This window comes from Takifugu rubripes, chromosome 9, assembly GCF_901000725.2.
Source record: "Takifugu rubripes chromosome 9, fTakRub1.2, whole genome shotgun sequence".
NCBI lineage: Eukaryota > Metazoa > Chordata > Actinopteri > Tetraodontiformes > Tetraodontidae > Takifugu > Takifugu rubripes.
The window spans coordinates 1368024-1390511 of NC_042293.1; the positions used below are offsets into that span (position 1 = coordinate 1368024).

Below are 22488 nucleotides of genomic sequence, written 5' to 3' on the forward strand. Positions count from 1 at the left end.
TCATTTAATTGTTCTCTCATGTAATTATGTGTTGTTTTTATTTAACCACCGCCAAGATTACTTCACGGCCATCTGTTTGTCCGCCTGTCTGTTAGCAAAATAACTCAAATGCTATGAATAGATTTCAATGAAGATTTTAGGAAATGATGATGGGCGAAGGAAGTGCTGTTTAAACATTAATGTTATGGATCCCGGAGGGAAATTGACCTTTGATCTTCAAAAGCTCAATCTTCTGTGTTATACTTGATGTTTGTTCCTGTATATTCCTCATAGTTTATGCTACTATTTCACAACCTTTTGTTTAAATGCTCCAATATTTCTGCTGAAGTGGGAGTAATCTTAGCTTTTCCAGGCCAGTTTCTCCCTTCTGCGCAGCCAATAAATCTCTGCGTTTATGCGACGCAACACTGCGCTCAAAAGACCAACGCGCAGATCAGCTGAACATGGAGCAAAAGAGGGATCTACTTCGGGCAGGGGGCAAACACGCTCCGGCTACGTGTGTTTGTCCACGGTCCATGTGCGTGCCTGCGTGCATGTGTTTGTGTGTTGGCCCCGCCCACACGCCTTCTCCACCGTGACGTAGGAGGCAGAATGTCGCCAATTAGTGTTCAGTTGTAAAAATGGCAGCGCTGAGACAGGAGCATCGGTATGGGCTCTCCTGCAGCAAAATCCACAAAAACAGCCCAAATCAAACTCGATTTCACGTCAAACTCACTGACACCGCCATCCGGACCCTGGAAACCTTCCAGAACCTGAAGGTAAGCGAAACCATCGCCTTTAACTTTGGAGCTTCTGCGCGTTTTGCAGCCCAGTGTATATATATATATATTTAAATGTCTTTCAAAGGCGTCCCAAGTGTGGGCATCTGTGAAATTCCACAGAAACGCGGCTCGTTCTTCCTAAATGACCTCAGAAAGTGAAGTTGAAGTGCTTTTTCAGCGTGTTTTCCGTACAAACGCGTTGTTGGCGAATGCGCCTCGGCTGCTTGTGTTTGGGACGGAGAGAAGCCCGAAGCTTGAATTTATTGTGATCAAAACAGGCTATATCGGATGAATGGAGCGATGTTTTCACGAGTGTAACCCCCCCCCCCCCCTCCCGTGACCCGTCAGGGAAGTGTGTTTTGAGCAGAAAAGGAGAGGCTGGGGCTATTTTCAACTGCGCTTGTTTACCAGCGCGTAATCTCCCGAAAAACCAAACGGAATTAAAGTTCCCTCTTGATAAAGCTGCGCGATCACGGTCTCTGAAAATCTGCAGTTTGCTTTACATGTAATATTCCATCTGAAATGTAGATCAGCAGCGGACAATTATCGGAATTATTTCCTTTCTTGCTCTCTGTTCGCTGGTTTTAACGTTCGTTTCGCTCTCGGGGATAAATTAATGAACAAGCCATCAAGCAAATTATTCCAGTCCTCTGGAACCAGAGACTGTTTTGTTGTTTTTATGATCCAATAGGTCATTTAAAATATTCAAAATGGTCTTTCCCACAGCGGTGCAGGATGAGACATTAGCCCCGCCGCTCGGAGTGGGAATGTGGGGACGTGCGCTGGGGACTCGGCTGAGTTGCGTTATTACTATTATTGTGTGTTTTTTCTGACTGATACGCGCCTGGAAGACCGCCCAGCTCCACAGCTCTTTTGGTTTGTGGTGCAGAGTAAACTCGCAACAGCCTGACAGCTCCGTGCAGGCCGAAGCAGAGACCGAGGCAGGAGAGGCTGCAGCAAAAGTTTTTCCGAGTCAAAGAGCAGCTCAGAAAAGGTTGTTTTTAGAGGCACTGTGGCGCAGAGACTTTGCCCTCAGCAGCCTCAACCTGAACCAGTTTGTTTTTGCACCTGATATATTCACGGCTTTTATTACCCTCTGATTTTTATGCATCTCAATCAAAACGAGGCTTTAACTTTGAATGTAGCTGCTTTTGTCCACTGTTAAGATAAGCCACATAATATGACAAAAATGCAGATAAACAAGAGCCATGAGTCTGAATTATGTAAGGACAAATGATTCAGTCAATGCAAATCTACTCGGGCTTTGAAACTACCTACCACAGTTAACTATTTATGTCCTACAGTTAGGTTAGCTTTTAAAAACCTGGATATTGATGATGTATCTTCATGTGCTGACAAGATTTAAGTGATTCAGTGCACAACAGTGCCAAAATGGAAATATTTTCCTGTTTATTTTGGACTGTCTGAGAAACGTTCAGGCAGATTCAGGCCTCTCAGTTAGTTTTAGCCCCGCGGCTACGTGTGTAATAAGCCGGTGGAACAAACACTGCCATTAATTTTTCATATTCATCATTAAATTCCATATTAAAAGCTCAACTGTGAAAGTCACAACAGAGCTCCTCGACGGGGAGGACATTTCCCAACACTGTTAATAATAAATAAAGAGCGCTGTCAATCACGGACACAGCTGTATTTCACAGATAATAGCCCCCATCCATTAGGCACGCTCGCGTGGCCTCGCAGGCTGATTTTTCTGATGATTTATATTTCCTTATCAGTTTGAAGGGAGAAGGAAGTGAGCGGCCGCAAATCATATCGAGGAGCTTTTAAAAAGTACCTTTTAAAGAAATAGAATTGCTTCTGCGGTGAGTTGTTGTCTTGTCTCTGCATTTCTGTATTCAGAAGCGAGAGGAATACAGATTTCTCTTTACCTCGACATGAACTAAGTTCCCTGTTAACGGTAGATTTCATTAATTCCATTAATTATATATATATATATAGATCCCCCCCAAGTTATTGAAATATGACAAAATTCCGGAGGGGCGTGATATCTGATGGGAAATGACAATTATGGCAATTAATGTGGTGGATTCTCATTAAGAAAAGCCCGTCGAGGATTGTCACATTGAACTGTTTATGTGGGAGAATAATCCTTCTCCTCTCCTCTGGTAACGAACGATGCTGTCGGTTCGATTCAGCACGAATGTGACTCCTGACCACACTCCTCTCCTCTCTCTCTGTCCTCAGGCATCACTATCAAATCAGCCGGCGATTTGCTTCAAGGGGAGCCAGGGGGTAAGTTGTTTTGCATACTCTTCCTGACGCCTCAGAAATTGAACGCTCTAATTTCTTCTGATTCGCCGTAGACCGCTTCCTCCCCGCGTCTCATTCGAATCGTATGCGCCGCGTAGTGCAATTACGTTTGATTTTTGCCTTCGCTCGATGGGTTTTTGTCGACTGTTCATCACAACTTTCCCGTCTGCCAATCAGAGGCGACGCATTGTGCAGCTGAAGGAGGGATGAGCCGGGCTAGCTGCTGCTGGGCTGCTGCATATTTACCAGCCAATCGGCCCGGTTCTAAAAGGAGCCGGTCTAATCCCCGCAAGAGCCGATTGCGTCGGCAAAAGTGACTTTGCTCCGCACACAAACGCCGTCCCTGTGCACTCGCGCAGCCCTGAGACTGGGTGCGATGTACCCCCAGGCTGCTAGGCAGGTTACTGGGTCAGGATCGCAACTGGGGAGGCTTTGTTCGGGGAGGGGGAGGAGGCGCGGGGAGTTGACGCACCCCGGGGAGCCCCCCTGGTTTCTTGCCTGTTGTTTCTGTAAAGACATGAAAAGATTTAAAATGCAAGATATGGTGGAATTTCTGTCCGTTCAGAACAAATATAGGGCAGGGGAAAACGCGTCCTAAACCCAAAGAGTGTGTTTGTGTGTGTGTGTGTGTGTGTGCGCAGACGTCATCAGACCTCTGCGGAGAAAGCGTCAGATTAACCAGCTCATAACATCCCTGTGAAGAAATGTTAAGTGAGTGTAATTTAAGTGTTCTTTAATCTATGAATGGGATTTGGTGATTATATCGCGGCTGGCACATTACATATTCAAATTGCTTCGCGGGATTGGAGCTCGCTCTCCTCCCTCCCCCTCCAACAATGGTCCCCACGCTGGACGGTAGGGCATTAATGAGGTAGCTGCTACCACTGGCAGTGGGGGGAAGGCTAGATTAAGCCGTTAGTTGGGGGAGGATGATGGTGAACGTGGCAGTCTGGCACAAAACGGACCAAAAGGATGAACTGCGCCCTATCTGCCGGGTGAGATTTACAGTCGCAGATGTGGGGAGGCCGTCGGTTCTTCTTCTTCTTTTTATTTGCTGGATGTGTTTGCTTGAGCGCATCCTTTCCTCAGAAGCAGCGTGAGGTCCGCGAGGTCATGTGCTGCAGGGTGACGAGGTTTGCTCCGACTGTTTCTTTCTGATCTTCCTCCACTCGGGCTCATGTCACATTTCCTGTAAAGAGGAGCTTCTAAAGCCACAAAAACCGGCGGAATTCTTCACATTGCTGTCCTGGCACCACTCCAGAGCTCAGCGGCATCACAGGCCAAAGCACGCTGGGCCTTTATTTTTTTTTCTTTTCCGACGCCTTTCTCTGTAAACCTGCATTATTACCCAACCCTTCTGTAAACTGCCTGCCAAGATTGATTAACCAAACTAATTCAAATTCATCAGAAGTCTAAAAAGGTGACTGTGACGAATCAATTTAGTAAAAATAAATACATTTTTAAACTTCCTAAATGCCAAGTCGACTCAAATCTCAGGGATTAAGGAATATATCCAGAGCTGGTGTGAGTGCACATCGCCTGGAATTTCACACCCTTGTGCTTATTTTCCTTCCAGCCCCGTTACGCTCCCGCTTACTGACCGGACCCCCGTCCATTTCGGGGAAAAAAAAAAGAAAGAAAGAGGTTTAAATTTGTGCGATGCAGCAGGGTGCATATATATCTGAAATTTACCAGCAGCAGAGGCTTATGTTGCCGTACGGTAAACACGGATGGAGCCTAACGCTTCGCTGTGCCGGGTGACATCGGCTCCATTTTTCCTCTCGGTTCATAAATGTTAAATCGCAATAGCAGGAGTAATTGTTTAGGTTTATGGCCCAGTTTGAATTTATGTGCACAGCTGTCACATAAAGGCAGCGGCAACGAGGGGGAATGTGGAAGCTCTCTTGGAGATATTCTCATGATGGCTATGTGGGAAGGCCAAGCCTCCCCTGGGCTCCCTCCTGTCTACCCTCTTGATTATTTTGCCATTTTACCCCATGCCTTGGCTGAATCCTTGAGAGACGCTGGGGCCTCTATCTCACACACCGCTTCTCCGGCTCTACCCCCCACCGTGCCCTGCAAATAAGCTTTTCCAGCATGCGAGCGTGCATGCTCGCATTATTTTGGTCCTCCTTCTTTTTCCTGGAAGCTAATTAGAATAACAATAAGAGGAATGTGGTTTGAGAGCCGTCCTGTCCCAGTGCCATAGCAGCAAGAGGGAGAGCTGTCCCACGTGTTTCTGAAAGGGCACACGCCGCTCCATTCATCCAGATGTGTTAAGCCTCTATGTTTTCTGTTCTGGAGGCCCACCGTGTTTATGCAGAGGCAGCGAGACGCTGCAGATCATAGGGTAGATTTTAGGGAAAAGCCTGAGCAGGTTTTAGATTTTAAAGGCACTTTTCTTCAGTAACCTGCGGTCTGAAGTGCAACATCTTCTCAAGACTGGGTTTTTATTTAAAAGTCAAACAAATGTGTTCTGCCTGCGTTTGCTGGAGAACGCTCCCCCGGGACGCTGTGGAGCAACGTGATGTCGGAAGCTTTTCCAAGTGATGCAACCAGTTATCAATCAAAGCGCCTGCGGAGAGGAAACGACCCGCAGCACGCTTGATTGGGACTTGCAGGCGGCGGCGATGATGCTCGGATGGAGGCTTTGGGTGCTTTTGTTTTGGAAGGCCGCCCTTGAAAATGTTTTTGCTGATAAAGAATCGGCACAGTGACGCGAGCGACACGCGCGAATGTCACACGTGCGTAAACGCCAAGACGCGGAAACGGAGACGCAGTTGTGCAATTATTTTGTTTATTTAGCGAATCTGGGAAGAGCAATTCAACTGTTGCCCTGGAAAGTTGGAAAAAGCTCAGTGGAAAAATCCACACGAACACAGTGCTGTTCAGGGCTGTGGAGAAAATTACACAGGTGTGGATTTCAGAGTAAAGTAGAGGATCCTATAAGAGCAACGGAATCTGCAGGACATGGTGATATAATGCTAATTATGCTTTACATCATGTTTTTACATTAATTCTAATCATGGCATTGCACTTAATGTAAATGCAGAAGAGTTCTTGACTGTTTTTCAGATTTATTCTCTTTTATTGGCTCGCCTATCAAACAAAGAGAAGAATGTGCAGCGCAAAACAAACACGTGGTTAATTATCAAATATCTTTTTGGCACCATCAGTAATATGAAAAACAAGACGCTAACGAAATCCATGACACCCGTGCTGTCGACACCTCGTCTCAGAGGAGTTGCTTGTTCAGTCCCCTCGTTCTCTTCCTTTTTTTTTTTTCTGTGCGGACTTAAAAATGCAGAACAACAGGATATGAGCAACAATAACACTGCGGTGTGTTTGTGTACAGTAAGAAACAGGGTTAACGATGACCCTAAACACTGAGGGCTTCTCACAGCTGATGCCTTCAGTCTAGGAAAAAAACCAAAACCCTGATGGCTTCATTGTGAATTCCTGTGTATTATTCTGGTTCGTACATACTTTCCAAGGCACAATCTGCAAATTGTTAAAGGATTAAAGGGCTTGCTAGCTAGCTTGGAGAGAGTTGAGTAATGGGAGTGCAGTGTGGCGCTCCGAGTGCTTTTGTGGAATAGCTCCAGTGAAACAGTTAGAAATCAACAGGGGAAATATATTAATGCTGTCGGTGCATCCAAGCGGGAATAAACCCAAGTATAGAAGGAATTACCAAAGAATAACAATAAAACCTGATTTACAGATAGAGGAGCCTGTTCTCTAACCCCTGTGTGTGCTTTACAAACCTCCACCCCTCAGTGTACAAAGAGGAAGGCACCTATAGTAGGTGGGGGTTGGGGTGTCAGGCCCGTTGAGATGGAGAGTGTTTGTTGAGGTTGACAGATTAGCTCAGGCTTCTTGGAAAAAGACTGATTCTGCTTGGCATAACAGGCAGTACCTTGGGGGATGCTCGACAGTTGCCCATCCCCATATCCCCACATGAACTCCCATCAGACCCCACCCCTCCTTCATTGGCTTTCCTGCACCCCTCCCTCCTGCCGACCCGCCACATCCATCCAGGCTCGCCGAGCGCGCATATTTGAGGTCAGAATAAACGATGCCCCCGTGTTTTTTTACGCTGCCAAACAGAGAAATTCCACCTCGCATGTCAAAGCTCAGGGACGCCGGTCAGAGGGATCGTTCTGTTTGTTTCCCTTCAGATAATTATCAGAGTCTCGGCGGCTGCAGGACGCCACGTGACAGGAAACGCCGAGTGCAGCCGAGTGATTTCAACTATCCGGGCAAGTCGTCAACTTGTGGAGTCCATCATGTGATACATCTCAAATTGCCTCCCAGAAATAAAAAGCAAATCTGGAATAGATACACTTGTTCCTGCTGCGATCCATCCCCCTCCTCGCCGCTTAGATATTTGCCACATTCCTGGAGGAAGATTGGTAGGCCCATCCCTTATTACACTGACTACTGGGAGCCACCGCCAAACCCCCTCCCCACACAGATACCCCCCCACCCCCATCCTTCCCTTTACCCTGCAACAACCCACAGCCACACGTCCCCGCTGTTCATGAATAATCCAGGCGGGCCGACAGCCCATTGCACTCAGCTTTGTGGGGGAAGACGCCGCAACAAAAGGCAGGCAGCTCTGGCAGAGCAGCACAGATCAGAAGACAATGGTAACTAGTGTCGGTACGCGGAGGAGCAGGAGGTTGAAACTTCGGGCTGAATCGCACATCTGCAAGTCTGGTCCCATCTCGGTGACGCCAAATACCAGAAGGCGAAGGTTTCATTTTGGTCGTTGCCTTTCGCCGCAGATGTTTGGCCTGCAGAGCGCAAGAGAGGATCTCTTTAGTTAAGCTATATATATATATATATATATATGTGTGTCTTATTTTACTTATCTTATTCTAGTGTTTATTGTCTTCTCTATGTTGAATGTTGCAGCGTCACACCGAGACAAATTCCTAGCTTGTGTAATACTGTGTACTACATGAACAATGGCAATAAATAAATCTGATTCTGAATCTGAAGCTATTTCTGTCCTTCGATGCCAAACGGCAGGGTTAAGAACACCGTTTAACCCCATCAAAGTTGGATCTGAGGATGGCGTTTCTTTTTTTTCTTCTCTTAAACACGAGGACACCACCGAAGGTCGCCTTTGTCCTTGTTCAACTGCTGAGCCCCCTGCCAAGATTTTCTGTTCCAGTCCAGTTCACACCTTATAACAGCTTGAAAGTATTTGACATCTCTAAGCCCTCAGGCTCTGGAGCAGCAGATGTGGCTGGGCTGTGGCCAGAGAGGCAGTTATTGTATCAGCCAGCCGCTCCGTGGGGGGGCTGCTCTGATAAGGTGTTAAGGAGTGTTGTTCTGGTGCCATTTTGTTGCTGTAGCTGTCAGATGGTTCACAGTGACTCTGGGAGCCGAAATATCCCAGCTTTTATGAAGATGTTCAATTTTATTAAGATTGCCCACGGTAGTGGGAGCATTTAATGATAATAAACTGCCGTTAAGCTTGTCTCTGCTAATTAATCCTCCGTTTTAAAGACCCACGCCATCATAATTACAATATGTTAGTAAAGTTAATTGCTCCTGTGCTCTTCTGGTCTGGAATGGATATCAAACTGACACCAAAATTACTTCAATTTTCAGTTGAGTTTTATTTATTTTACATTAGTCACGAACAAAACAACAGTGACAATAAAAAGATCTAAGCCTAACCTTTTTTATAACAGGAGCAAACCTTGAGCAGAACCATCTCTGCTGGTGACCAGTGAGCTCGAGGTTGAGTGGAATATAAAAAGATACTGAAGTGAAGTGTGACTATTGGTGCAAACTGGAGGCCCTAGGAGAAAAATAACTACCCCCAAAAAGTCATTCCTATAATAGAAATTAAAATATAACTTAGTTCCTGCAGCCAAATGTGATGTGTTTATGGTCTGTTTATGAAAGCGCCTATTTCCACTGTGTGAAGTGGCCTTCTATGGGCTGTTAGATTATAAGGATAATTATAATTACGTAATGTAATTACATAATGACATCAACACATCATCTGTCAGTAGGATCTCTGAATGCACCTTGTCATATATTTTCATTGGCATCACTGGTTGTTCCCCTAGAACGTCACCCTGCAGGCTCTGTTATTGTTATTGGGGGCATTTACAATATAGTAGAGTACAATTACCCCAGGGTAACTGCTTACAGTTCAACCAATAAGAGCTCCTGCATATAGATGCGAATACAGAGCTCGTTGCTCTCTGACCTGAGCTTCATTTTTCCGAGCTGTTATCTCCCCTTATCTCCTGAACTCTGCGTTCCGATTTGATAAGTTTTAAAGAACACTACTGTCTGTTCTGCTCGTTGCCCGTGCCGTCGGCATTAAAGCCACAGACGCCGGTTTTAGCATCTGCTTGCCTTTGTATCCGCTGTCGAGGACAGTACGTGACACTTGTGTGACCCTGCGGAGTGGGAAAAGACCAAATGACGGCACACGCGGCCTCGGAGGATTAGAGCAAAGCTCTGTATGAAGTCTGTGACTCAGCACCTTTCTGTAAATCCACTGCTGCTTGACTGACAGAACCTCCAGGACCACAGACCTGCCAGCACAGGCCCGCGAGTGGTTTAGGTTCATCATGAAAGACCGCTTGGCATTAACCGAGTGTTCACTGGTATTAATACGCTCTTCTGAATCCCATCAGTGACCTCGGGGCATCACACTCGGAAGATCTAATCGAGTCCACGTGAACACGCATTCAGCTGAAAAGCAATGTGGTTATTAAGCACAACTTCCTTAAACCAGGCCTGTGGAACAGTAAGCATGCTGGCCATGAGCTCTATTTCCAAGGCTTATAAAACTGTTATATTTCCTTACAGTAATCAGCTCAGTTTCAGAGGACTCTGTAGTTCCAGGAAGGCGGAAGAGTGTGTTTGCAACACTTATCTCAACAATAAACAAGCAGTTTATGAGGAGAATGGGATTTGATGGCGATACTGCCGAAGGTTTAAAACCAGAGCGATATATGTGGTGAAAGGGCTGTGTGGTTTCAGCCTTCTTTTTGTTTTATCTGTTCTGGCTCCTCTCCAGACTCTTCAGAAGCCGGTCAGTAGTTGCATCACTTGTCCATAAACAGAATGAATCACCTACCAATGAGAGTCTCCTGTTGTCAGAACTCACCCCACCGACAGGAGGACATTGGTACCCACAATACCCCAAACTTAAATGAACAAATTTCTGCAAGGGCCCGGGGCATTAGTGGAAAATGTCCTCGACATCTTGATGCAACGGAAGCTCTTTGTACGTGGAGACATGAGGGATTTCTGCAAGGTCAAAGGGCACGATTTCACAGAGGGGCTATAGGTCAAATGTTTTGAGCAACCTTTAATGAGGTGTGAAAGGCAGCAATTCCTCTTGCCTCTTCTTCAAACCTCACGTGCTCTTCTGCCTTTTAAGAATAAAACAGGATTCTTTCCAGGTCATCACATGATTCCTGCCCAAAAAGGATGTTTCCGTTGTGTAGCTCGCTCGCTAGCGTCCTTCAAAGCCTCCTGCAGCAGTTTCATTTGGACTGGCCCGTTTCCGCGTCCGATGCCTCGTCAATAATTTCTGTCCACCACTCCGAAGACAATGGCGGCGCGGCCAGTTACAGTTCCAGGATGTCTGTTTTTATTGAATGTGGGAGGAGGGGAGGCAGTGCACTCGTTAGCCTTTGCTTCCAAACCGTTACGCCACATTTATATGCACAATCTACTTGCTCTGGGACATGCGAGCGTTAAATACCTAGCAAGCAAATACGTGTGTGCTGCCTTTTTTTGTTGCACATACTTCTGACTCAGGCGTGCGTTTTATTGTTTACAACAAAGTGCCGCTGTCTTTGGTTGGTGAGCGTTCTTGTTTTCGTGCTTAAGTTGTGCTCCGAGCGCGTTAATACATTCACACTTCAAACTCTCAGTACAAACTTTGCATATAGGCGCTAATTCTCTCTAAGACTCGATTAGGATTGTGTTTGTGTGGCCTGTGTTTTTCCAGTCTGGCTCATAAGCATTAGTACAGGATTTTCCTGTTGTGGGTATGAATTGATGGAGTGTTTAGTGGCAATTGCCAGCGAGTCTTTGATGACAAAGTTTGCTGCATGTGCGAACAGGCAGACGTAGAGAAACTTGGATTGAGGGCTTGTGTGAAAATGGCTCGACCGGCTCCTCTATTCTGGGATGTTAGTATTATTCAGACCGAATAGGATAGGATGGGGGAACTTTATACCCCAACTATACTAAACTATACTTTTATTATCATTAGAATGAGCTTTATTGTTTTTTGGATTATTATTTTATGGCATTTAAAAAAAGAAACTGATCACAATTCAATAACTCAAGTTCCCGACCGGCAGGTTACTACTTGCCTCCAGGTTTTGTGTGTTTAGTATTATTCTCTTAAATTAAATTTGTTATAACTGGCTGTTAAGTGCTTTTAAATAGTAAGCTACATATCTCTGGTATGAGTGTGTACTTAAATATTTTACCAGCCTAAACTGTCCTTTTTAGGACTCAGAAACTAGGATCCAATGGGTTAAATGACATATGGTTATGAAGCTTGGGAAGGAAGCTGTGAATAAAATGGGGGGGGGCGACCCCTTAACAGTCTGACCTGAGTGACATTGATTAGAATTAGAATGTGAAGTGTGCACAGTGGCATGGATGGGGGTGACAGGCAAATCTAATGCATGGCTGGAGGGGGCTGATTCCGCTGCTGATGGAAGGACAGGGGCTTGGTGGCACTGCTGCGATGTAAAACATGCAGTTTAACATCGGTCGGCTCTTTGGAAAGATGCATTGTTACCTGTGGTTTTTCTGCACGTGTCATTTATGCCAATAACCCTGTTTTGGAATCCGGTTTCTTCTAATTCTGACCCAGGCAGCTTCTCCTTAACTCTCCTAAAGCAGGAGGTATTCGGTGCACGTTGCTGCCTGTTGCTTCTGTGCTGATGCTTCCGATTCTCAGTTTACGTGGATCTGCCGCGCCGCGTCGAGCGAATGCCCCGACTTAAATAGGTCGGAATTAATGTGTCTCCAGTGTCGATGGCCCGGATGGCTGCTTTACTTTTTGCGTTGACATGGGTGGGCTTGTGTACATGAAGGAAAGCTGGAGGCTGATGGGGGGCAGGGTGAACGGCATGCTTTGGGGTTTAGAAGAGGAGGAGGGGCGTCGAGGAGAGGAGCTGTTTATTGGCTAAAAACTGCTATGGCTTTGCTGCATGACTGGGCATTTGTGACAGCTATAGTCCTGCCTGCCACATCTGCCAGGGACTCTGTGCTCCGAGCCAGGCAGCTTGCAATCAATCACTTGTGACCCATAGCTAAAGAGGCGGCATCAGGTCCGTCCTGACGGCCGATCTGCCCCTGAAATGTGCTCGCACGTACTGCGCTTCATCTGCGAGGGAGCGGAGCTGTAAATGATGGCTGGTAATGACAGCTCGCTTTGAATTTAGGACACCCAATCAACAAAAGTGCCAAAGCGTCCATTTTGTAGGCGGACAAAAGATGTAGGCGGCGCAGAACACGGTGTGTGTGTTTTTAAGGTCGTATTACCTGTTGGTTAATGACTTTTTACATTAAAATGGGTTTTTGGGTCATTTTATGTAACATGTTTCTTCAGGAGACAGACCTCACCCTGCTGGTTTGTGTTGCGTGTGGACAACGTGCAGCAGAAACAGGTCACCGCTCACGTGATCACTCTTCAGTGTTTCTTTTTAGCTTTTATCTTTTGGTTAAAGTGTTTTCCAGCCCCAAAAAATCAGCCTAGTACATCTGGGAAGCGCTACAAAATACTCATTACGTAACTTACCGCTCAAATTAGCAGCGCTGGCGGACGCCCTGAAGCACGGCAGGGTGCACTGCAGGGCACTGTTAAAACTTTAAAGGTGTAAGATTTCCAAGACAGGAGGTGTTACACCAATGGTTAATAAACACTGTGTCTATTTCATGAATGCTTCATTCCTTCCCTTTTTTTCTCCCCCCCCCAAATAAACAGTACATAAAGATCCCAGCGCCGACTCACGAATCCCCTGATGCATTCAGGGTCTTCTCGTTTTACCTGTCCAGCGACAGCAAAGACAAGCCCCAGTCCAGCTTCGACTGCATTCACCAGTATGTCTCAGGGTAAGCCACCCGTTCCACAGTCGGCTCTGAATGGAAGTCGAAATAAAAACGATGTCTCGGCCAATAAAGGCCTGCAGCTGTCAGGCGGCCTTTAAAACGGGAGCGAGATTGAGGGTAAATGACAAGCAGGAGTCGCTGCTCGATCGAAACTGCTGGATTTGTGCTCCGGTCTTCACGAATAAAGTTGTTTAACAGACACTAGAAATAAGAGACAAGTCAAAAAGTCTGCACACTTCCATCTGACAGACGGCCAGTTAAGTAGAGCCAGGGAATTTGTAAGCTTATACTCCTAAATCTCTCCTTTTTCTTCGCCTCTGGACAGGGAGGGCAGGGATCACCTGGAGGGCCAGGGCAGCATTCAGGACAAGATCACAGTTTGTGCCACGGACGACTCCTACCAGACGACCCGAGAGCGCATGTCCCAGGTGGAGAAGGACATCTGGAGCCGCACGGCAATTGAGATCAAACCAGGGCCAAGTAAGCTTCACGCCTGATCACTGCAGATTCCGCTGCGGCGTCCAGCTCCGGTGGCGTCGGCCTCTAGGCGCTCCACGCCAGATAACCGGACGGTTCATCTCCTCAGAGGGCTTCTAAACCGTTGGTCCTTCCCCATTTCAGCCTGCTAATGTGTGCCATACAGCGTGAAAGTTATCACATAATTGACCCAAGTGGTGTGTTGCAACTAGTCGCGCGAAAAACGTTGCAATTATTCTTTGGTTCCAGTCACCAGAAAATTAGTGCCAACACTTCCCTGCAGATAAAGCTTTGCTGAAATTGTATCTGCATTATAAAGAGGCGTCTCTTCCCTCCGAGCCATCCCAGTGAGCATTCTTTATCGGCTTGAGTCATGGTTTTTAGAGCCAGTGATGAAGCAATCGACCGTGGTTTAATCTTATAGATGACCTACATGTCTGGCCTCATACTATTTAGATGCCTGGCGTGATTCGAAATGTTTTATAAATATCTTGTTGACGTGTTTAAATGGAAAAATACTGTGCTCTCTGTGGTTAGAACATGATATTCCGGACATCGGCGCTACAAAACCAGCTGTTGATGCCGGTCCCAGCATATTACGCATCATTTTGCTGGAGAAAAAGCCTTTCACACACTCCCAAGAAGTACTGGAGGCCTCAGGTCTTGCCAGACGCATACCATTCCTGGATATTCCATTCAAGTTGTTTTTCTAGCGCTATAGCTGTCCTTCCGTCCTCATCAATGCCAAAAAGAGCAAAAAAAAAAAGATATTCTGGATCACAGGTTTGTGCCACATTCTGTGGCCAGAGCTCAGTTGTTTTGTGGTGCCCGAGTGTTTTTTATGGCACGGTAATGCTAGACTCGTGTGTATGGACCCAGTCACAATTACAGGTTGGCCTGCAGAAAAAATGTACACACGTTTCACTGCCGTATGATTTAAATCTCTGTTGCTTCAGGGTGAAAGAGTCACCAAAAGCCAAGCGAAATGTGTGCGCGAATTGGTTTTTTACGCTTTAAAGGTACTGTGAAACAGCCCAGTTACAAAGTGGTAGATAAAACCAGAGACCTCTCAAAGCCTCTTCGGTGCTTTACCGCTCAAAAGAACAAAAGATGTAGTTGTGTGTCACGTTGGAAATGTGGCGGTGCACTTTTTATTTTTTATTTTTTTTAAACGCAGGAAGCGTATTTGCCTAAAATCATTTATGCTGATGTAAAAAGGATTTCCTGCCAGAGTCACTTTTGGAAGAGCAAATTGTTGGACTGACATAATAGTACTGTTAAAATAGAGTAAATAGCCAAAACCTGTATGTAAATGTACGTTTAGGGAGGGGAACCAGTTTGAACCGTGCAGTGGAAGGTCTCCTGAGTACATTCGTTATGACACTTCATCCATGCTGTCCCCATGGAAACGCAGTGAAGGTTTGACCCCGAGAAACCTCCCAAGTATGGGCTAATGTTGTAATGAGATTACAGTGTGACGATATCTATAAGGACTGCCTGCTGAGTCCAGTTGAATTAGTCCTGCAGCAGAAAGAAAGGGGCCCCTGTGCTGCTAGCATAGTTGCTGTGCGCTCTGTTTTATTTGCCAGTAGAACAAGCCTAGCGTTAGCCTTATTCTAGCGCACAGCAACACGTCCTGCGGATGTAAACACATAGGGTTTCACACCAGAGCAGGGGTTCGTTGACTTGAAAAAGAAGTGACGCAGCATTTTTCTTGAATAACCTTTTAAGCTTTTCCTCCACAATAAGTCTCTCCTGTGCTATTTTCATCTTAGGTAAGTGCATTAAGGTCCAGAGGAAGCAGGCTCTGGTAACAGGCTCAGAGAGCAGCAATAAGCTTTCTCCGAGCAACAAGAGGAGCCTGGTTCCCAGCCCTGTGGCACACCGGCCCCTGAGGGACCGCATCATTCATCACCTGGCCTTAAAACCCTACAGGAAACCCGAGTTATTACTGTGGCTGGAGAGGGAGCGTGCCGGTCCAAAGGACAAGGCTGACCTGACCTCGGTACTGGAGGAGGTGAGACTTTGGACTAATGATCGGAGTAGATGCACAGATTAGCTTTGGGTCCGATTTTTTTTTAAAAAAAAAGCCACGTTTAACATTGGATATTAAAGAGTAGGAAGCTCATATGGGAATTCTGCTGCTCTCTCGCCCTGTTTAAGTGTCTCTGCCGTCAGTAGCGAGAGGGGCCGGCGCTACCGCTGCTAGCTGTAATTGGTGCTGTGCTTTAATCTTCTGCAGGGGAGAGTACTGTGTTTTGACATTAGAGGGTGGGGTGTCTCTATCTGGGACCTACTTTCAAAAGCCAAAGTGTTTAGTTTTGAATCAGCTGGATTATGGCGCATAAAGGCCGCAGCTCAAACTGTTCACCATGGAAACGATACAGACCCACAGAAGAAAGGCCGTGTTTTATGTAAATACACGGTGTGGTTTGTAGGTTTACGGCCTTCTCCGGCCCCTTTTACTGCTGTAATCTCTTCTCCTCTTTCTGTTTATTAACAGCGGGATCTGTCCTTTGTTTCAGGTCGGTAAATTGAATCCTAAAGACAACAGCTACGCGTTAAAGGATGAGTTCTACCGGCACGTCCAGAGAGACTGGCCCGGCTATCTAGAAGAGGAGAAGCAATTTGTCCACAGGCTGCTAATCAGGTGGGTGTTGCGCATTACATCTAGTTCATCTGAGGTACGCTCCAGACTCATCAGGGTTAATTTACTCACGAGCTCCTTCCTACCATGTGCCTAGAGCACCACCAGTGTTTTACATTTTTGGGTGAGAAATGCTGGGCGTGCTGCCCCCTGAGCTGAGCCAACTGTGTCCCTTTGTGCTCTGTCTTTGTGCTCCACTGGCAGACATTAGAGAGCAACTAGCACGTTTCCACAGTTGCTTTTTTGTTCTTCGGACCAAATTTGGGAATAAAATGCAGGAGAGAATGAGGGACGGGTGCATTTTGACAGCGCTGGCAGTGCTACGGAAAGGCCCCTGGATTAGTGGAGATCTCCACCGTGCTCCTGCTGAAATGGGGAGCTTTTAAACGACTTCTTCTCTGGCGGACGGATCTTTTAATGGACACTTCAAAGCAGGGGGGAAAAATGTTCCTCCAGCATGTTGCCAAATGATATTAGCATGGGAGCGCAAGGCCACGCTGCAGAGGGAGAATTGCCTCTCCTCGTATGTGTCGTCCCGCCAATAAAAATGCTCAGCATTCACTTTACGGACAGTTTTGCGGGGGAAAAACCCACCAAAACAACCACGTTTTATTGTGTCAGCCCCTCTGTTTACCACCCGCGCTCGGCCCTCGGGTTATCTCCTGTATTCCTCTCAATTAGGCTTTCCTGTTGCAATGCTTAATGCTTCTGAACTGCTCTCGCACCGACCGTATGACTGGGAAGCCACTGGCCGGTGGGGGATGGGTGACTTGTGACTGTTTAAGGAAGGAACTGTAGGAAGTAGATTACCAGAGAAGAGGGTTTGGTTCCTGCAGGAGGCCAAATCTGCTATTGTTCTGGTCCCTGGACCGTATTGGTCTTTGTGCTCCTCTTCTGGTTAAACTCATCATTGGATACACAAAACATGGATACAGGAATGCTTTTGTCACTGGTAACTATAAAAGAAGGATGCAGTTTTTACGGCGTCCTCAAAAATCCTTTATCGTCGTTCGATTGCTCGTAATGCTGCCGGTGTGTGTATTTTATGAGCCAGGCGGTCCAGCTCTTTCACCCCTCGTCTGTCCCACTGATGCCGTTGTTTTCCTAATGCTTCTTCAGGAAACTCCAGCAGCACCACAGTAGCCAGTTGAAGAGTCCCCAGTCCAGTCATTCATTCCACAAAGCCCCCGTGGACTCCCCCGCCTCACAACTCAGCCCTGCCAAGAATCTTTCGGTAATTGTTATATTTGAAATAACCCCCCCCCCCACACACACACACACACTTCTTCTTTCTCAGAACAACATTTATGAAACTGTTCAGAAATCCCCACTTCAAAATGCCAATTTTGGCTGTGTACTTCCGATGCTCAAGGAATTAGGGTTCCTTGATTTTTAGTCCACATTATCAAAAAAAATAAAGCAGGCATTTGATCACACACAAGATCTTGTTATCATCGAAGTTGTAGCTTCACCTTATTGTAGATTTTCTCCTGAAAATAGTTTAAATAGGAGGATTTATAACATTAATACGAAACTTCATGGAAAAACTGTTACATTCATCAGATTGGTTATAGTTGATTTAAAATAGCTGTATATTAAAGCACTTTTAAGTGAATAACAAATCAACAGTATATAGTTTCTGCTCACTGTTCTTATTCTTATCTCCCCTCACAGAAACGCCCGTTACCCACCGACTCCTCCAACTGTCGGACTCCCAAAAAACTAAGACTGTTAGAGCATAGTTTGCCTCCACCGTCACCCTCTCATGGAGGCAGCGGCACCGGCGAGGCCCGGGGCTCCTCCAGCCACGGAAACACTGCCGCACAGGTCAAATTGGACTTTGACAAAGCCAGCAGCCACGTCCGGGAGAGCCCGAGCCGCCTGTGCCCGCCGCACAACGGCGGCGGGTCTTTGGCGCCGCCCAAGGCGGAGAGGACGGAGCCGGCCCTCGCCGCCCCGAGCCTGAAGATCCCGCACGGCGACGCGTCCGTCTGCGCCGAGCAGCAGTTCAACAACGGCCAACACAAAAAGAAGAGGTCCAAAAAGCACAAAGAGCGAGAGCGGCTCAAACCAGACTGGATCGAGACCAGCCCGGACCTGAAGCAGAACCAGGATAAACTCAGAGGTTTGTTTTTAGAAACACCTTTTTTATTTATATTTTAATCACCTATAGCATGATTTTGATTTAGCCAAAAAGAGCCGCCCGGCTGGGTTTTAGCCTGTGTTTTCATTTGCTGAAGCGGGGAGTGTGGTGAGGACCAGCGCCCCCCCTCCCGTCTGCACTCCGGTCTGTTGATTGACTGTGCAACAGCTGTTTGACCCGCGGTCGAGCGAGTCAGCGGGCTGCGTCGCCTGCTGCTGGGCTGCTGACATGACTGCCTGCCTTGGAACAGATCTCTTATCTGAGGCAGCTGAAAACGAGTCCATCAGCCTTGATGTGAACATTTGCGTTCAGGATCTGCTCTTTTTTCACTGCTTGGATGTGTGTTTTTTTTTTTTTTTCCAGACCACGAGGGAGAGAAAACACCTGTCAATCAATTATCAGAAGAGGAACTTCCTGACTATTTAATGTAAGATAAATACACACAGCTACAGCTTGTTCAACAAGGCCAGATTTGTGCGAGAGTAATGATTAACCATAATTGTTCTCACATCGTCACCTGGTCACCAAAGCTCATCGCTGCTGTCCCCATATTTTTGTTGGTCTTAAAGCCAAATTAAAGTTACATTTATAGTAGTACATAAAACAGAAGGGGATGTTTGAATGAAGTGGCACTAAAAAAAAACCCAATTTTGTCACGTACACATCTGAGCAGAATTCAATAAATTTCATGACGTAACCAGGCTCACGCCGTCGCTCAACAGTGCCATCTCCTGGCAGGATTGAAGAAATGCAGTTGCTCTTTGAACGACGACTTTGGCCCAGATTATAATTTCTAGTTTATCATGTATTTATTGATTTAGAAAATACAGCACCATAACTTCACTGGAGCAGCGTCAGAAGTACAAGGAAGACTTCTGTGGAGAGTATGACGAGTACAGAGCTCTCCACGACCGGATCGGGGCCATCACGGAGATGTTTGTTCAGTTGGGCTCAAAGATCAACACGCTGTCCCCGGGAACACAAGAGTACAAGGTACTGACCCTGGCCAAGTACTTTCAACTGTCCTCTTTATAAAATAACAGCCATCACGACACCTGAACGGCATCATAATCTTCTTCTGGAATCCTTGCAGATTATGGAGGACCAAATACTACAGAAGTACAGGAAATATAAGAAAGTAAGAATTGTTTTACATTTGCTTGATGTAACTCTCTTTAGGTCTACAGTGGAGCCCACGCAGACTTTTATATTTAGGACTGTCGTGGGTGACAGCTTTCTTACACATAAATAGCTTTTTGGAAATCAAATGTTTGTGTAATTCCTCGCTCCTCCAGAAGGGGGCGATAGCGCCTCATTCGACTCTAGTATACATAAGCTCTAATATAAAGTAGAATGTTGTGTAACATTAACTTCAAAATTTGGTTGGAAGGTTAAGTAACATTTATGTTAGTAAAGCAGATTACTATTTAAAACACAACGCCTGGATCGCCTCCTGTTGCAGTTCAGTAACGGTGTGTGTAAACAGTGGGGAGAAAAGTCACTTTTGGGGGGCCGAGTCGTTCATTTTTGGCAATCAGGGGCCTCCTTTGTTTCATTTCAGAAGTTCCCTGGCTATCGGGAAGAGAAGAAGCGGTGTGAATACCTCCACCAGAAACTGTCGCATATCAAAGGCCTGATCACAGATTATGACCAAGCACACCAGCTGTCGTCGTGACCGTCCTCGACCCCGAGCGAGGGCGACTGGACCAATAGACTCCTGACGCACCCATAGGCTGCCCCGCTGGGTCCTGGTGTTGCGGAGACACCAGCTGATGGTCGGCTGAAGAGAGCGGCTGAGACCACCAACTCGTAATCAAACCCTTTAATGTGGTTTCTAAAGAGGCTGGATTTTGTTCTGCTGCGAAGGGGTCGGATCACTCACTAAAGGCCAAATCCATCTTTTATTCTAATGAAAATCGGATGCGATCCTTCCTGCCTAGTTACATTAGTATCCTTTATGTCGTCAGAACTAATGAAAGCTGATTTATGAAAGTATTAACTTGAAGGTACAATCAATCTGAAGAGAAAAACAGGTCTTTTAATGGGACTGATTGAAAGACAAAGTTTGTTACGGTGCAGCGCAGTGTAACCAAATCCAGTAGTCCAGATTCTTGGACCAGTTTCTTCGAGCCTAACTTTTCTGCCATTTTTCCATTTTTTTTCCACATTTCTAAGAAATGTTATAATGCCTCAGCACCATTTCTTCCAGTATGACCATGCTGGTTATAAACTAGTGCTACTGTTCGTTTGGTGTCAATGTCACTTACATGTAGCCTACCATGAGCTGCCTTCTCCTCATCCACTCGCATATCTCAAGTTACATGTCTCTTAAGGTTTATGATGCATATTTTCCTCTCTTATTACTTCTAACGATTACTGGAGCTTGGTGAGAGTTTAGAGGGGTTTTTGATGCGCTACTTTAGCTTGTCTGATGAAATACAATGTTTTGGTTTTAGTCTTAAAGTCTTAGCTAACTAACAGTAATTGCCACACGGTAGCATTTATTTTTCTCTTGTTTCTTTTTAACATTGTGTTTTATCACATATCTGAAGCAGTTTAAACCGGGTAAAGCGGCATGCTGCCCCCTAGTGGCCACACACGTCTTAGTTCGCTTGTCTGGTACTCGGTGGCTTCAACTAGAAACAGATTTCAAGTATTGACTTCGCCTCAGTGTAGCCCAGAATTGTCTTAATAATGGTTTGAGGATGAAAGTGAGATTTGCCTTGTTTCAGCACAACGGTCCCCTGTTCTTCAGTTCTCTCTTCGGGGTTTAACCTGCACAGTTCTCGACATTCTAGGGAAATTTCTGTTTAGTCGTCCCATGCAATTATCCGTGTCCTTGTCTTGTGTATTTGACATCTTAAGTTATTTCCGTTTCAGCTGCTTTTAGTATTTTATAGGTTGTCAGATCATGACTCCATCATCGCGCACCACTATCAGAAGAACATTTGCAGAAATCTATGGAAATTGTGCTGCACGTCTCCCGATTTCTCCATGGAAAAGGCTCAGTCGGCTTTACTGTGTCTTATTAACACTAGAAGCATCTTAGATGAAATTATATGTACATATTATTACATCTGGTGTTCTGGGGTGTTTGAAGAGTTCAGACTTGCTTTGTTCTACGCACACGGGAACATTTCTGAGAAAGGAATATTTAATAGCAACAATTGATGTAAGAATTGTAACTGCAAATCCAAACTATGAAACCACATAAGTAATTAGGAGGCGGGGATTATTTAAATCTCGACCTTCTTGCTTACAATAACGGCAGTCTGATCACATCATCATATAATAATGGCTGTTCTGAAGTGTGTGTGAGTCTGTGTGTGTGTGTGTTTTCTCAATCAAAACCAGACCCTGGATGAAGGGCTCCAAGTCCTCAACTGTGATTTGTTTCTTGTTAACTGGTGAGTTGAATCAGCAAACTGAAGGTGCCTTTTACATTCAGACCCTCTCTGGATGCAACTATCATCGGGCCAGACATATTTGTAGTTTCACACTGTTGCCACTTTTCAAAGTGCTTTGTTAATAAAAATTCTGGATTGAACTGACATTAGATGCCTTGTAAATGTATGAATTGAATTACATGTGTTGCACTACCGTGAACTGTTTAGGGGACACAACAGTTGATTATTTAATCTTGCAATTTCCTTTTCCATCTGAACTAATGACCCAAGAAAGAGGTTTTTATCGAATAAATGCCGGCTATTACTGAATATCTACTTAAGGAAAAAAAGCATCTTTGCAAATGTGAAAACAAAAATGCCAATCGCAAATGATTGATCTACTTTTAGAACAAAATGTCCTATTTATTACTTTGTATGTTGTTTCCCCTTTTTGGATTCATTGGTAGCTCAATTTTTAAAAGCAAAACTCTTAACAGTATGGTGAAAGGGAAATTGAATATATTTTTGCAATTTTAAAATGGTGAATGCTTTATCACAATGTCGTCTTCTTGAGAAAAGCTCTCAGAAAAGTGTATTTGTGTCGGTGTACAAAAAAATAAAAGTTTAATGTCCAAGTCATTGCAGCGTATTTCCTCTAGGGGGCAGTATCGCGCTACTTGC

General features: G+C 45.6%; 1 protein-coding gene across 1 annotated transcript; it reads left to right on the top strand.

Moving 5' to 3' along the window:
* The first annotated feature begins 599 nt into the window (after positions 1-599).
* Positions 600-22445, top strand: LOC101080126 (RNA polymerase II elongation factor ELL). The gene is made up of 12 exons (XM_011606852.2): positions 600-758; positions 2970-3017; positions 13030-13157; positions 13480-13634; positions 15407-15648; positions 16157-16281; positions 17398-17512; positions 17953-18403; positions 18785-18848; positions 19243-19414; positions 19515-19559; positions 19983-22445. Exons 1-12 carry the CDS (start codon positions 621-623, stop codon positions 20094-20096), a joined length of 1797 nt encoding a protein of 598 aa, XP_011605154.2. The 5' UTR covers positions 600-620; the 3' UTR covers positions 20097-22445.
* The last annotated feature ends 43 nt before the right edge of the window (positions 22446-22488 follow it).